The 16,885-nt window shown below is 47.5% G+C and overlaps 1 protein-coding gene across 2 annotated transcripts in view; it reads left to right on the top strand.

The window, feature by feature from the left end:
* LRRTM4 (leucine rich repeat transmembrane neuronal 4) overlaps positions 1-16,331 on the top strand; it is a 151,414-nt gene extending 135,083 nt beyond the window's left edge. For both annotated transcript variants that reach the window (XM_086865374.1, XM_023940706.2), the window contains exon 3: positions 14,952-16,331. Coding sequence is in view for 1 of the 2 variants with exons in the window: in XM_023940706.2 (XP_023796474.1) it covers positions 14,952-15,173 (222 nt within the window). In the remaining variant the exon portion in view is untranslated. The remainder of the gene's footprint in view (positions 1-14,951) is intronic.
* Positions 16,332-16,885: the final 554 nt, after the last annotated feature.

The following is a 16,885-nucleotide window of genomic DNA, read 5'->3' on the forward strand; positions in this document are numbered from 1 at the left end:
TTTTCAAGTAATCCCCCCCAAATTTCACCCTGCTCGTTTTAATTTCACAGGAGCCCTGAAGAAAGGATAATTCTGATATTCCAAAAATGCACTGCACATTTTTCTGTCCTGGTCCAATTTCCCTGGAAGAGCCTGTGAGCTCCTAATGGTGGCAGTAACTTTTCCATAGGTTGAAATAGGTGACTGGTTTGGGTTTATTTCCTGAAAAACACATTTCCCATCTAGACAGTAAATGAACTAAAGGCAGCTATAAGGAACTGTTTACTCACCAGCTTTAGCTACAGAGGAGGAGAAATTCCTTGGAATTGCACTATAAAACTTCAGGAGCACCAAATTAGTCGTGTTTTGCCTCATTGACACGGAGTATTTTCCAGCCAAAGTTTTCCTTGGGGAGCTTCCCTTGTCTGGCTCAGGAATCCGGGGCTCCAGGTTCAACCTCCACCCAGGTGGGCTGCAGGAAGGTCCAACCTGGGCAATTCCTTCCCCCTCCCCATTGCTGGGTAGGGAATAGAGGACTGGGTTTTCCCAACTGTTGCCACCTGGAGGAGGCAGCAGAAATCTCAGTGAAACCTTGGATTCCACAGGCTGCCAGGGATGTCCAGGCTGGGAATTTGGGGTGTCTGTGCAGGGCCAAGGGTTGGATCAGTGATCCCTGGGGATCCCTCCCAGCTCAGGTTATTCCATGGTTTTATGAGGGTCAATGTCCCAGCACAAGAAGTCTGCACACGCAGATTCCAGCTGTCGTTTGTGTCATGGAGTCACAGCAGAGCCCTCGAGAAGAACATCTGGAGGGATATACACGCATAGACACGCACTTCATTATCTTCCTTTTGTATTGATACCCAGGCAAAAGGAGGAAAAACATCCCTCAAAGCTCAGGCCCTCATTTGTCAGCCCCAAACCATCTGGTGGAGGCTCTGCTGGAGCCATGGTTGAACACCCTCCCCTCCAACCTGCAGCTGTTTGCTTTCTGATAGATAAATATGTGCTTAAATAACGTGTCCTACCTAAGCCTGTCTTATTTATTTTATTTTTTTTTTATGCTCCCTTTGACAACCAAATGTTTCCATCATGCCCAATAAACCTCTTGGAGCCTGCCCCGTTCTTGCTTTCCGTGCACATTAAGGCTGCGTTTCCTCAGCCTCACCTTCCGCAGGCAGCGCTGCAGCTGCTCATTATTCCCAGCACTTACTGCAAGAGACTCATTTCCAGCAGATCATTTTTTTCCCCTTTACAAGTCCATAAAACTGTTCTTGTTCCTGCCCACAAAGCCCCCGGTGGATCAGGGCTGTCAGGGAGTGCTGGAGGCTTTGTTCTGCTCTCAAAGGGCGCCGGGGCTGTCAATGGCACGGTCCTTTTTTTCCATGGGATGGGAATGGCTGCATCCCATTGTGCCTGGGTTGTAGGAAGGGTTTGAAGCTGTACTCGCTCCAGCCCTGCAGCACAAAGAGGGACAGGGGAATCGTGTCAGCCATTGTCCAGCCAGGCACCAGCACTTGGCAGGACTTTGTCGCTCTCTGTCCCTCGTCCTGCCACGGTGCCATCGTTGTAATAGAGAGATGAAGGTTCCAAGGCTCCTCCTCAGGCTGGTCCCTGCAGGTTTTGGGCCTTCTGGTGACTTTTGTGTTTTGGTGCAAGTCCGTGTGTTTTATTCCAGGGTGAAGGATAAGGAGGGGAGCCCCACAATTACAGGGAAATTGACGGACACTTAAATAGAACCATGGAATTGTTGAGGGTGCAAAGGCCTCTAGGATCAGATCCAGTTGTCACCATGGTCCCCACCAAACCACGGCCCCAAGTGCCACAGCCACATGGTGTTTGAACACTTCCAGGGACAGAGGCTCCACCACACACTGGACAGCCTCTTCCAGTGCTTTACAGCCCTTTCCATGGGGAAATTCCTGCTGCTGTCCACCCTGAGCCTCCCCTGGCCCAGCCTGAGGCTGTTCCCTCTCCTCCTGTCCCTGTTCCCTGGGATAAGATCCCAAATCCCCCCCAGCTGTCCCCTCCTGTCAAGGAGTTGTGCAGAGACAGAAATTCCCCCTGATCCCCCTTTTCTCCAGGCTGAGCCCTTTCCCAGCTCCCTCAGCCCCTCCTGAGGCTCCAGCCCCTTCCCCAGCTCCGTTCCCTTCCCCAGCTCCATTCCCTTCCCCAGTTTTGGTTTATATGAGTGGGAGAACCCTCATGGAATGGTTTGGGTAGAAGGGACCTTTAAGGTTATCCAGTGCCACCCCTGCCATGGCAGGGATACCCCTGCTGTCCCAGGGTGCTCCAAGCCCCGTCCAGCCTGGCCTTGGATGCCTTGAAGTCCTGTTGATTTGATGAAGGATAAAACCAGTTGAATTTGATGGAGAAAAAATAAAATTTTCAGTGTTGGGCTGCCAAAACAATTTAATAATTTATTTTTCCTGAACTGCAGGAGTTTCTCTAATGTATTTTATGGCCCTTTTGATTTACAACTCTGGGACAAGAATTTGAGATTCTGAGAGTTCTAAAGCCCCTTCTGGTGACCCCCAGAAGGTCTTTTGTCACTGTGGTCACTGTGGGCCACCCCACACAACAGAGCCCGACATCCAAGGACTCCATTAACATCAGCCCCAGCCAAAAATCCAGTAGGAAACTCATGGGTTAGGGAAACACACAAATATTAAATACAGAAAAGATTTATTCCCATTGTAACATCTCTCTCGCTCTGGGGGAGCATCAAGGCCGGTTCTGCTGCTGCTGAGAGCTGCTGGGAGCCCGTTTGGTGTCAGAGCTCGCAGGGTGGATGTGTGGACGTCGTGTGCTCACCACCAGCTCCTGTGCTCCTCAGATCTGCTCCTCCTGGGCTGCCTCCACTCCCAAACACGCACGGAGCCGCCTTGGCCACGTGACGAGGGGAGTCATTTGGGGATAAAAGCTCTGTATTCATGTATTTAGCTCGTGGAGAAATCTGTCCCTCAATCTGTGCGAGATCTTTTTCTTGTTTGCTATTTTCCTTTCTCCCACCCTTCATCTGTCACTCCTGTCTGGAGTACAAGCTCTGCAGGGCAAGGGCTCGCTGAGCGCACGAGCGCCGGGTACCAAGAGCAGCTCCAGCTCTTGTCGAGGCCTCTGGGCACAGCAAACGGCAGATTTTGGATGATGAGAGGTTTGTTTATCTTTAGATTTCTTCTCCCAGTGTTTCGCCCTCGTGCAGGCAGGGAGCAGGTCAGGATTGCACCTGGATCTTACTGAAGCAGGCAGTAGGTGTTTGTTCCAGGTGCAGAGCCAGGAAAGGGAAAGAAATTCCTCCCTGTGATGGAGAGGACAGGCTGGGATGGAATTCCCAGAGAAGCTGGGATCCCTGGGAGTGTCCAAGACCAGGCTGGACCAGACTCAGAGCAGCCTCATCTAGGAAAGTTGTGCCTGCCCATGTCGGAGATGAGCTTTGAGATCCCTTCCAACCCAAACCCTCTGGGATTCTGGGATTATCCCACACAGAGGCTGTTAACAGCTGCAGCCCCATCTTCCACCGAGGAAAAGCTGCACTCTGAGAAAGCAGAATTCCCTGTTGGCTGATCCCTTTGGACACGCTGGCATTGCCTTGCCCAGACAGAACCAGCTTAGAAAATCCTGGAGTGGCTGGAGCCCCTTTGGTTTGTGCCTGGCTGGGCGAGAGGCTGTTTGGAGGAGCTGCCTCTCCCTGGCGTGAGCAGCAGATGCTCCCAAACCCGGCTCCCAGGGCAGATTTGACTTTCCTGAAGGATTTTCTGAACCTTTTCCTTTCCACCCATCGCCAGGGCTGTGCCTGAGCCCCAGGACCGGCCCGAGAGGGCAGTGGCTGGGTTTGCTGATGAGCGTTCCTGGTGTGGGGCTGGGTTTGGCTCTGCCGGAGCCCCGAGCCCGCAGAGTGTGAGCAGCGAGCCCAGCCCAGGTGCTCTGCAGCCCTCTCCTGGCTGCATCCAAGAGCGCTCAACTTCTTCTTCTCTCCCTCTGGAGGGAATCTCTCTCCCTGTTTCCTCCGCAGAAACGAGTAATTCCTCGGGCTGTGCTCAGCTCCCACTCGTGATCGGCTTGGAAATGAACTCTGAATTTGATTTATCAACAGCTCTGATGCTAATTCACCAATGAAGTCATGGTGCTCTGAGACTAAATATTAGCGCTAATGAGAAAACATCGCTTCCACGTTTTGTAACTCCGGCTTTCCACTCATATGGACAGCTCCTAAAGTTGTGTGTAATTAATTCATGTAGTCATTAACTGGGCAAGCACTTCCACAGGAATCAGCTTACCTGGATTAGCGATCACCAGCAAATGTGAAACCAGTGAGCTCTTGCCTGCTTCTCCTTCCTGAGTTCCAGAAGTTCCTGCTCAGCAGCTCTGGGTGAGGAGAGGCTGCCCCAGCTCAGGTGAAACAACAGCAGCAGGAGCATCTCTCTCCTTTTCTCTCCACTCATTCCTTCCTTTGACACCCATTTTTTGTAAAGAACGACCCCTTGAGACGACTGAAAAAACCTTTCTGCTCCCTTAGGCCAGCGTTGAACATTGAATTTCAAATGATGGCAGAGCAGGACTTTGTCCATTTAGAGTTTGATGGGGGTGCAGGGGCAGGATATTGTTTGTATTATTAATATTGCCACAATATGGTATTATTATACCATAATATTAACTTAATAATTAATAATTTAAAATTTAATTTATTAATAATTATTAATTCCATTTAATAATGGCATATTAAATTGGAATTTGTGCCAATTACAAATGTGGTTCTAAGCTTTTTTTTTTAATCGAAATGGGTTGAGACTCACCTGACTACTCTCAAAACCTTTAAGGCATAGCATACATAGATAACAGTGATGGAAAAATTCCCATTTCTTTTATCCCTTCTCACACTGGTGTGGGTTTAATCACCAGTCATGATGTGTCTTGTTTATACCTTCTCATGTCTTCGGGACAGAATATTGTACAATTTGAGTCATGTAGCCCCTGCTTTTGGAAACACGGTTTTGTTCTCTTGATGTACAGGATCAATGCACAACTTGAAACAGTATTTAAAAACCTTTGGAGAAGCCATCAATTCCTGGAGAGCTCTTTTGCAGCCCATCAATTCTGGGCAGATCTAATGAAAAGCAGTGTTTGAATATGAGACAGAGACTTATTCCACTTATTCTGCAGTGCCTTCATCTGTCACTGTGGCAGCAACATTATCAGATGTTCCTATTAAATCCTGGATTTATTTGTTGGGAGTAATGGAGGGAGCAGGTTGCCATCTTTGGGATCACTGCATGGAAGAGCAACTGCACCTTTTCCTTTATTGCCATAATTCTTTTTTTGAAGAAGAATGCGCCCCATTCCCCACATGATGCTCTGGCCCCAGACGTGAGGATGCTCCAGGCTCTGGGATACCAATGGAAGGTCCAGCTCCATGGAATTTTGGGGCTAAAATGGCAGGAATTCAGCAAGCTGGGAGTGTTGGAGGTCAGGAGAACTCTCTGGGGGAGACGTTATGGGATTCTTGACACCTTCTCTGCTCTTTCTTTGTGCTCCCTTGGGCTGGAGGCGCCTTTGGCTTGGCCTGAGACGTTGGGTTCAAACTCACTTCAGTCCAAACTCTGCCGTGATCAGGGAGCACAAATTCCTGGGGAAAAATAAAAGAGCTTTTAGTGTCTAAATAAAAGCTGAGTTGGCTTCAATTTTGGAAGGTCTGTGCATCTGGGCCCCCCAAATATATGGAGAGACTCCCAAGGAGATTCTTTTACCTGTGGATAAGGAACTTATTTGAGTTTTTGGGGACTCATTGCTGTCCCCAAGCTTTGTTTGACCCCCAGGTTTCCATCCCTATCCATAGGAAACGATCCCAAGAGCACTCAAAGCAATTATTAATGGCTTTCTAATTAGAATATCTAGATAGTTTGTTTATTTGATTGGCCCTCTGCAGCAGAAAATCAAAGGTTCCCGTGCATCTCATGCCGAGTTTTTCATCAGTGGGGCTTTTTGTCAGGAGCCAGAGATGCCATAAAAAACAGATCAAGCCATTTAAAAGACATATTTTGCCCAAGGAACAATAACAAGGCTGAGAAGGCTTTTTCTTCTTTCTGGGAGTTTCCTTTAGGGAAACCTTTTCATTTCCTGATTGAAAGATCAAATCTGCCCATGGAGGGAGCAGTGGGGTGTGGATGATTTTTCTCCTGATCTCTAGAAAAACACACTCAGTTAAAGAGTCCGTGGAGAGGTTCTGCTTTAAAGGGGAAGGCATTTGTGTGATTGGAGAGAGGGATTAGGAATTTATCTGTAGGGAAGGCGAGGAAAGCTTCAAATCCAGTTTACAGTGTCATTGGAACTGTCAGGGTGACATTACAGGGCTTTAAAACCTGGAATGCACTCAGCAAGGGTGACCCAATAAATCAAAAAGTTCTCTCCTTGGTGTACCCAGTCTGGCCTGCAGATGATTTAAAAGTTGGTGAATATTTTCATCTCAAATTAGAAATTAATAGCTGTATTTTAATTCAGTTTGTATTAAATTGACCAATTTTACAAAGTATTATACAATCCCATGGATTCCTAAATTGCCTATTACCAAGATGTGCAATTTCTTAGGTTAATATGCCTCTAATCACATCTAACACAACGATGTTTGTTTAATTCCTGTAGTTATTAATTATCAGTTGGCTTTTTATGAACTACAAATAGACCTTTAATAGGGCCTGGAGAAGGAACTGGGAGCTGCAGCATTTTTGTCCCGTGTCTCCTGTCTGTCGTTTCTCTACATTTTCTATACCAAGACCTCTCTTCTGTCAGTCCATGCCAATTTTGGGATCCCATTCCCACGGAAATACAAGAATTGAACAAGATTAATGATAATTCTGTAGAATTTAGGCTCCAAATTTCCACTGACGCCAACTTTTTTCACTGGGACGGGGTCTGAGACATGCCAAAAACAGCCTTTTATCTCCAGCTTAGGTTTTTGTAAGGAAAAAGTTTCCATTCCATACATTGAAGAAGCCATCCTATGCTCAACCCCATCATCCTGCAAAACGTTTCAGGCTTGGTTCCAAAGAGTTTGATTTGGACTGGCAGGATCCAAGTCTAAGTGAGTGGAGCTCAGGGTGGGATATGGAATTACAGAATCATAGAATGGTTTAAAACCATCTTGTTCCAACCCCTGCCATGGGCAGGGACACCTTCCCCTATCCCAAGGTGCTCCAAGCCCCGTCCAGCCTGGCCTTGGACACTTCCAGAGATCCAGGGGTGGCCACAGCTTCCCTGGGCAGCAGTGGATTCAGGATGCTCATAGGATCCATTTGTAGAATTATTACTGTGGGAATAAGAGTAAGACAAGGAAAATCAGCTTGCAGAGAAGGGAATCCAAGGAAAAGCTGGGCTTTATTTAGGACAAGGTTAACTCTGTACTACACTTGGGTTTATATTCCAGTTTGTTTCTGTGTACAAGCACTCAGGAGTTCAGGAACTGCCCCATGCCCTTGGAACTGATCAGGAACTGCCCCATCCCTGTGGAACTGATCAGGAACTGCCCCATCCCTGTGGAACTGATCAGGAACTGCCCCATCTCTGTGGAACTGATCAGGAACTGCCCCATCCCTGTGGAACAGGTCAGGAACTGCCCCATCCCTGTGGAACTGATCAGGAACTGCCCCATCCCTGTGGAACTGATCAGGAACTGCCCCATCCCTATGGAACAGGTCAGGAACTGCCCCATCTCTGTGGAACTGATCAGGAACTGCCCCATCCCTGTGGAACTGATCAGGAACTGCCCCATCCCTGTGGAACTGATCAGGAACTGCCCCATCCCTATGGAACAGGTCAGGAACTGCCCCATCTCTGTGGAACTGATCAGGAACTGCCCCATCCCTGTGGAACTGATCAGGATCTGCCCCATCCCTGTGGAACTGATCAGGAACTGCCCCATCCCTGTGGAAATGATCAGGATCTGCCCCATCCCTGTGGAACACCAGCCCTTGGAGGATGTTCAGCAGGCTGTACTGGGTTTCCTAGAGAGAACTGACAGATTGTTGGTGTTTCTTCTGGAACTCCTGATTTGGGGGCAGTGGCTCAATGCCCATGGGACCTTTTCTCCAGCCTGAGGCTGCCGCCTCCTCCCTCAATCCCTGCTGCAAAGACCACGGATGTGATTTGGGAGGAGAGAGGAGGCCCAACCACGGATTCTGTCTGTAGTGGGAAGTAAATTGGAATTGAAATTGCAGGAGATTGACTGTGGGAATTGCACCTCCAATCCCAGCTACCCAAGGGCTCCTGCTCCACCCTTTGTGCCTAACGGAGGCACCAACCCATGGAGCTCCCATGGGATCTGCAGCTCTCAGAAATCCTGGACTAATTAAGGAGTTTGAAGACCTTCACCTAAAGCTGTGAAATTGCAGCTGGCAGATTTCCTGAGATGCTCAGATGTCACAGGGACCATCTCAGTGACAGCAGAGCTCACAAACCCTCCTCAGAACCCAAGCGCCCAAATGTTCCAATAAATGAGATTTTTATTTTTATTTTTTTTCTCATCAATATGAGAATTACCTGAGGAAACACGGGCTGCAGAACAGAAGGCCTGTTCCAAAAAGCAGACAGGCACTTTTGTGTTTGTTCCAAGTGGAAGCAGAGCGCACAGACCCGCTCATATTTCAGCGCTAAGCTCAGCGCCTGCGTTTGTCCCTCAGAATGGGTTTGATGGGAATGTTTGATGGGGCATTTTCCTGAACAGGGATATTTTTCTGCGCTGCCTCCAAAGAGATGTTCCAGGGCTGTTGCCTGTGATTTTTCAGCGGCGTGAAATGCGCTGGAATTGTTTATCCCAGCTCTGTCTGCCTAATGTGCCCAATCAATCTGTCTCTGAGGTGAAGCCGCGTGCTCCGCTAATCGCCGCGCTACCACAGAACATCTTGCTTATTTTTACTCTAAATTATGATCGGCTTGGAAATGAACTCTGAATTTGATTTATCAACAGCTCTGATGCTAATTCACCAATGAAGTCATGGTGCTCTGAGACTAAATATTAGCGCTAATGAGAAAACATCACTTCCACGTTTTGTAACTCCGGCTTTCCACTCATATGGACAGCTCCTAAAGTTGCGTGTAATTAATTCATGTAGTCATTAACTGGGCAAGCACTTCCACAGGAATCAGCTTACCTGGATTAGCGATCACCAGCAAATGTGAAACCAGACTGTGTTCAACAAGCAGAGAATATTCATGCTGCGTTTTTATTGTTTAAAAAGAGAAATGTGTCCCCTGCAGGGCAGGGCTGGTTGTCCCCTGGCAGCCCCCAGCAGGAGGGATGGAGCAGGTGTTGAGTTCTCAAACCAGAGTGTTCCTCCTGTTTGGAAACAGAGGCACCAGAACTGAAGGGTTTGAACTGCAGTGTCTAAACATTGCCTGGATAAAGCCAAGGTGTCCAGACTGAAGCAGCTGAGACTCAGAAATGCATCATTTTCCCTGCCAGGATCTAGGTTTTAGGCTCTTCAGGAGCAGTCATTTGTCTGAGGCTCCTGTCACAGAGTGAGCCTTTGCACCATCTCCTTTCAGGGATAAAACAAACTCCACTCCATCCAAACTTCTCCCCAGAGGCTGCTGGGCTCGCCAGCCCTTCCATAGATTACATCCCTGTCTCCTGTTGGGAATTCTGGCAGTGAGTCACCCAGACATCCACAGCCATTCCTGAGTCTCCAAAAGACTTTCCTGCTCTGCAGGATGATGGATGGTGAGGGATCCATCTTCCAAAAATGAGCGTGAAGAACAAACTCAACGTATTTCCAGCACAGAGCAGACCTGTTCCCAAAACCTGGGTGGCCAAACTTTGATTGAACAAGCACCAGGGAATTGTTTCAACCTGAGATGGGCGATTCCATCTGGTGATTCTGAGTTCATCTCTGCCTGATCCCTGAGGAGTTTGCATTGCAGTGAGGCCGCTGCAGTCAGCACAGAGGGAAATACTGGAGCAGTTGGGCACAGAACTTGGTATTCCCGCCTGGAATTGCTTGGTAGGGAGGTGTCACATCCTAGAGATCATGTTGGGCTGGATTCCAGCTTGTCTGAGGTGTCCTGTTGGGAGGCAGAGCAAGGAATTAAGAATGTGTGAGAGTGTTTAACACAGGAGAGGTGAGAGAGAGAGAAAAGCACTCTGGAAATGAGGTCATACGTGTTCACTCAGACCCCAGTCCAAATCCTTGAAAGCTCCCCGATTCCAGGGGGACTATGGCGAGGTTACATCCCTACTGCTGCACTCTCCAATTTCAAGAATAAGGATTTTTATTGATGTTTGGCTAAAAACCTAGGTTTTGATGGCTGCACCTACAAAAAAACAGAAGTCCAGGCTGAATTCTAAACTCTGGCTATTTTTAATAGAACTTTCTTGCGTAATAATCACAGCTAATTAACTCCCAGACATTTTCAACTGAAGTAAAACCGACAGAATTCAATGCAGTGCCAAAGAAATATAAAAGACAAATAAATAATCCAGGTCGAAGTGTGGGTACCTGCATTTGCATTTTTGGATGCCTGAGGGCGGAGCTGAACATCAGTGGTGGCTGTCAGAGGAAAAGTGGGCAGGGCATGCTGGAAAACCCCTTTTTAATGCAAGCCAGAATCTCCCTGAATTTCAGGTAACACCTTTTCACACAGGCCAGAATCTCCCTGAATTTCAAGTAACACCTTTTTAATGCAAGCCAGAATCTCCTTGAATTTCGGGTAACACCTTTTAACACAGGCCAGAATCTCCCTGAATTTTGGGTTACACCTTTTCACACAGGCCAGAATCTCCCTGAATTTTGGGTAACACCATTTCACACATCTCAGAATCTCCCTGAATTTTGGGTAACACCTTTTCACACAGGCCAGAATCTCCCTGAATTTTGGGCAGCTCCAGCTACTCCAGCTGGTTTTCAGGGGAGCACCTGTGCTCCAGCAAAGCTGCTGAGCTGGGAACCTCTCCAGTGTCACTTGGACTTCAACAGGAGGATTTGCATTCCTTAAATTCCCACCGCTAAATCTTTTGTCCTCCACCCTTAGTTGGGGATTTATGTAAATTGTGCTTGTTACAGGAGCTTTGTTTGAAGTGTGTGGCTGCTTGGATGCAACATTTATTACGTTTAGAGTGGAGATCTGTGGGGTGGGGCTTGAGAAGTCAATACTGGGAAACTAATCCAGGCCTAGAGCCCAAACCCCGCTGAACACTCCCAGCTCTCACAGGGGAGGAACTCCAGGCTTTGCTGAATTAACTTTACAATTTTGGGTAGAACAATAAAATCATCATGGAATGGTTTGGGTGGGAAGGGGCCTTAAATCCCACCCAGTACCACCATGGGCATTGCAGGGACAGCTCCCACTGTCCCAGGCTGCTCCAGCCTGGCCTTGGGAACTACCAAGGATCCAGGGACAGCCACAGCTCCTCTGGGAATTCCATCCCAGCCCCTCACACCCTCCCAGGGAAGGATGGACAGCGTGGCAGAGAGTTCTACCTGGTGCCACACATGGGTTAAACCCAAGATGTTTGTGTTGTGTGGGTGACTTTGGAGCCTGCTACAAAAAGTTTAAGTACTTCGGGTAAGAATTGGGAAGTGCTGGTTTTAGAAATTAAAATGGAAATGAAAAGAGAAAAATTAGATAGAAAATTGTCAGAAAATGCTGTGGAGAGACACAGTAGCTCAGAGGAGCTGTGACTGCCCCTGGATTCCTGGAAGTGTCCTAGGCCAGGGCTTGGAGCAGCCTGGGACAGTGGGAGCATGTCCTATGGCAGGGGTGGCACTGGGTGATTTAAGGTCCCTTCCCACCCAAACCATTCCATGATTCCACATTAAATCTCTCCAGGGATGGGGCCTCCACCACCACCCCATTCCAGGGCCTGAGGACACGATCTCAGGGCTATATTTATTTGTCTGGATATTTTTTTATTTATCTGAGCGGAATTTATTCTCCTGATTTTTTGATTTTTTTTTTTTTTTTTTTTTTTTTTTTTTTTTTTTTTTTTTTTTTTGTCTATTGGAGGCCAAAGCAGCTGAAGGCCCAGCTTAGGTCACAGCTGGGTTGTTTCAGTCCCCACACAAACAGCCCTCACCTCAGAGAGCTCCAGACTCCAAGGACGAGCAGGGGCAGGACTGAAGCTTCTCATTTTCCAGCTCATAAAATGACTTGTGCAAGGTCACATCCGAGTGTCTCAGGTATTAATTCCATAGCAGGAGTGAAAAAAAAAAGAGGAAATTACCTCAGATCCTAGAGCAAAAACACTTCTAAAATTAATTCTCTGCAACTTCGATGATTTTGAATGTGTTTTGTTGATCTCTGAATCTGTAAAAATAGAGTAGTAACAGCTTTGTGTAGAGTGAGTATCACCAGTGTTTTCCATGTTTTTACTGGATGAGTGCTGCCACAGTTGTCCCCACATTTGCAGCAGTTTCCACAGCCAAGGCTGTGTCCTGGAAAAGCTTTTTGGGGGCTCAGGTGTCACCTCCAGTGTAAATAAAAACTGAGCCCTTGTGTCTTCCTGCAAATGCAAAGTTATTTCCAAGGGAAGGACTCCTTGTGGGACAGCCCTGGCATCCTCCCTTTGACCAGGAAGGTTTGAATTGCTCTTGTGGTTGTTTTCCTGGTTCCAGAGGCACCCCAAGGGCTGTCAGGGGTGGAAGGGGCTGGTGGCATCTCTGCCTTCAGTCTTTACTGGAGGACAAATCTTCTCACATCCATTTGACACAATTATTTCTTTAATTCCCCTTAGTGAAATCCAGGCCCCAAAAGAGGGAGCGGAAGAGCAGCATGAGGGCCAGGCCTGAGAACTCCTTGCTGGGCCTCATTATCCTAAAAATGCTCTGCAAATTAACCTGCAGCATCCTGATTTCATTTAACCTGCAAATTAACCTGTTACAACTCTTTTGTTTTATTTGTGACGCTGATAAAGTATACCCACCCTCCCTCCGCCCTTACTGCTGTGATTTGTATGTGCACAGACCTTGGAAGTGAAAATTAGCGAGAGATTCTATAAAGTCACTGGAAAAGGGCTGGAAAACCCCGTGTTTATTGCTTTTTAGGGATGTTGTGGAAATCCTGGTCCCTTTGACTCCCCTTTGGAGCTTGCAGCCAGGCCTCAGGTGTTTAATGGGCTGTGTGTTATTGCTGCCGTGCCAGGACCTCCATCCCTCAGCTCTCCAGAACACAAACAGTCCTTGGCTTTTATGGAATCATAAATGCCTGAAAGCTGAGGCCAAACTCAGCCCTGACAGGGACTGGCACAGATACTGCTCTATCCAGGGGAGATCTGGGTTCTTGTGAATCCACAAGTGAGCACAGTTGTCCCATCAAATTCTGCCCAGCAGCTTGTCCTCCACATCCCTGTCACTCAGCTGGCATGTCAGATCATATTTTCAGCTGAATTCCAGCTCTTGGAAGGATTTTGGGATCTCTCCAGCGTTCTGCAGGGGATCCACATCAAGAGGAACTCTGACCCTGCAAAACTTCCCAATTAGCCTTAATGCCTTTGCTTTTTCCATGCTTTTTTGGGATGAAGTGCACCGAGCAATGAAAATTTGGGAGAAATTAGCTCTGTGGTCTTCACTTAAAGTTCAGCCTGGAAAATCAAAAGGCATTTGTTCCAAGATTGGATTATGTGTAGGATATCTCCAGCTATAATGAGCTCAGGTTTGCTGGCAGCGTTAGAATCAACTCTCGCCTCTCTCTCTCCTGCCGCATGTGTTTTTCTCCCTCAGAGCATATTTCTTTCAACTTGATCAGCTCATCTCTTGCAGATGATAAAATTATCTGCAAAGATTTGTATCTGATGTTGTGCCATAAATCATATTTAGTCGTAGGATTAACATTTGCAAGCGTAGAATATTTATGGAAGGGGGAAAAAAAAAATTAAAAAAATGCAGGTGGGGGCCTGGCAGTTTCTGAGGATTTACATAAGGAAGAGTTGGGATTCAGGATGGATCTGGCAGGGTTTGGAAATACATTTGTGCAAGGTGTGGATGTGCTCAGCTCTGGTGAGCAGCAGTGGAGCTGCTTTGACAGTGTTTGGCTTGGGGGAGTTGGAAGATAAAGAACGCCAGGAATCGTGACCTTGGGTGAGCAGCTTTGTCCTGGAAGCAATAAACAGATGTTCCAGCTGTGCTGGCACCAAGGAATAAACCCCTGTTCCAGCTGTGCTGGCTCCACCCCCGCTGCCAGCTGGCTCTGCCTTTGACATTCCCAGGCTGGTCTGGGCACTCCAGAAACCCTCAGAGCCTTTCCCAGCATTGGAGAAAAGGGAAAGTTCCTGGAAGCTGCTGGGTTTACAAACTCCTTGGTTTGTTTTTCAGACTGGGTCATTCCAAAGAGTCAGAATCGAGCAGTTTGAACATCTGCCCACAAACTGGGGAAAGGGAGAGAGGAGGGAGAGCAGCTCCCTCTGCTCCAGCTCCAGCACTGTCAGGCGGGAAGGAGATCCATCCAGGAGTGGGGACACAGATCATGAAATCCTGGAATGGTTTGGGTTGGGAGGGAGCTTAAAATCATCCCATTCCACCCCCTGCCAAGACAGGGACACCTTCCACTATCCCAGATGGCTCCAACCTGGCCTCGTGCATTTCCAGGGATCCAAGGGTAGCCCCAGCTGCTCTGGGAATTCCATCTCAGCCCCTCACACCCTCACAGGGAGGAATTCCTTCCCAATATCCCACCTAACTGTGCCCTCTGGCAGTGTAAAACCACTGTCCATAGAAAAAGTCCCTCTCCCTCCTTTTCATCAGCCCCTTGAGGCACTGGAAGGAGCTCTAAGATCCCCCTGGAGCATTTCCTCCTCCAGCCTGAGCACCCGCAGCTCTCCCAGCCTGGCAGTGCTGCTCCAGAGGGACCCAAATGTGCTGCAGGGAGCCGGGAACTCTCGGGGGTTTCTCCTGTGGGCTGATCCCGGGGGATTGAGGCTGTGTTGGGATTGCTGGTGATGCTGCATGAACACGAGTGACAGTTGCTGTTCTTTGGTCCCGTTCTCGGTGCAGGTCCCTCACCACATGAAGACTTTACCCTACTACAGCTACGACCAGCCCGTCATCGGCTACTGCCAGGCCCACAAGCCCCTCCACGTGAACAAGGGCTACGAGACGGTGTCCCGGGAGCAGGTGGAGACCTCCAACCTGGACCTGGGCCGCGACCACAGCTTCATCGCCACCATCGCGCGCTCCGCCGCCCCCGCCATCTACATCGAGAGAATACCCAACTAACGTGGGGCCGCCTCCGGGGGACAGCTCTGGGAGGGACCTTTCATCTGGGAAGAGACCAGGCAAGGCGCTCCAACCCCACCATTCCAGATGTTCCGAGGGCAGGGGATGGCCGCGGCCTCCGGGAACGCCGGCGTGCAGAAGGCGCGCGGAGAACTTCAGGATTTTCTTTGCTTTAAACTTTCAAACAAATTCCTCAGTGTAAATATTAAAGAGAGAGATTGTCGAGTTCTTATTAAAAAGAACAACAGCAACAACAACAACAACAACAAATAGATTTCACTCTAGCTACATAAAGGGATGGATTAAGAGTTTTGTTTGTATATTTGATTTTTCTACATTGCACGGTTCCAGGGAAGGAGAACCACAGGTAAAAATAAATGGGGTGGGGAGGGCAAGGCTCTGGGGAGGGTCAGCCATGTTCCCTTATTAAGTGTTTATTACAAAGATCCGTTGACTATTTTTGTTCTTTTTAAACCAACAAAAGATAGCTCTATATTTTCTTTTTTCCTTTTGGGGGTTGGTTTTTATGGCTGGGGTTTTGTTTTTGGTTTTTTTTGGGTTTTTTTTAAGTGGTCGAACGTTAATATTTCAACCTTCAGACATGGGCATTAAAGCTTATGTTGAACCAAAAGGACCTTGGCAATTGATGCAGCAGAAACAAAGAAACTCGGGTGCATGTACATTTAAGACACAGGCTGTACACTATGGAGGGGGCTTTTGATTTTTTATCTTCATTGTGCTTTATTGTTGACACTCTAATTCCTTTTCGGGCTCTAAAAAAAAGGGGAAAATACTGCAACGGAGTCACGACTCAGATTTCCAAGCCAGTGGTGCTTGTTAAGCAAAATTCATGGACGTTTGGGAACCAAAATGGAAGTGAAGTGCTTGAAATGGATCAGAAGGAAAATATTTTAAAGAGCATTTAGCGCAACTCACTGGCTGACACAATTTCTAAAACACAGCAGAATGTGTAACGTTGTTTTTCGGTTTGGGTTTTGTTTTTGGTTTGGTTTTTTTTTTAATTAATTATTATGATCAGTTAGTTTTTGTGTAGTTTTTATCAATAAAATGACAACGACAAACAAACAAACAAAAAAAAAAGTGGTGGAAAAAAAATAAACATATTATTTTGTGGTTGGGACACCACAGCCAAGCTACTGTTTGAATGATTTCTCTGGGTGTGTGACACGGGGATCCCGTGGAGACAGGGGATGGTGCTGGGCCCTGTTTCTCCCATCTTGGAAGGAGATCAGGGAATTGTTCTGAATTTTAAAAACCTGAGTCTGGAGAAGCTCAATTTATTCTGTTTGTCTAAAAAAAAAAGAGGTAGTTTGGGGGCTGGGGGAGGGGAAGAGAGGGAAAACAACTTTTTTTTAAACTAAAAGTTGGGATTTTAATCAGAAATGAGTTTTTTCATTTGCAAACGTGAGCTGGAGCTAAACCAACTCAGAGTAGAATGCAAGGGATGAGCTTTTACCTGGAGGGGGAATAACACATGGACAAAGTTTAGGACAGATTGAATTTGATGATGATTTCAGGTATTTATTTGGGTGTGTTATGTGAAATACATGAGGCTTAATGAATTCCTGCAAGGGCTGAGTGCTGTCTCATAGATACAATATCATATTGTCCCCTGTGTTTCTTACCTGGAAAACTGATTTATTTTTCCCTGAAAGGCAAGGAAGGATGGGGATGGATGTGTTGGGCTAGGC

This window comes from Cyanistes caeruleus, chromosome 29 (assembly GCF_971803275.1).
Source record: "Cyanistes caeruleus chromosome 29, bCyaCae1.hap1.1, whole genome shotgun sequence".
Lineage (NCBI taxonomy): Eukaryota > Metazoa > Chordata > Aves > Passeriformes > Paridae > Cyanistes > Cyanistes caeruleus.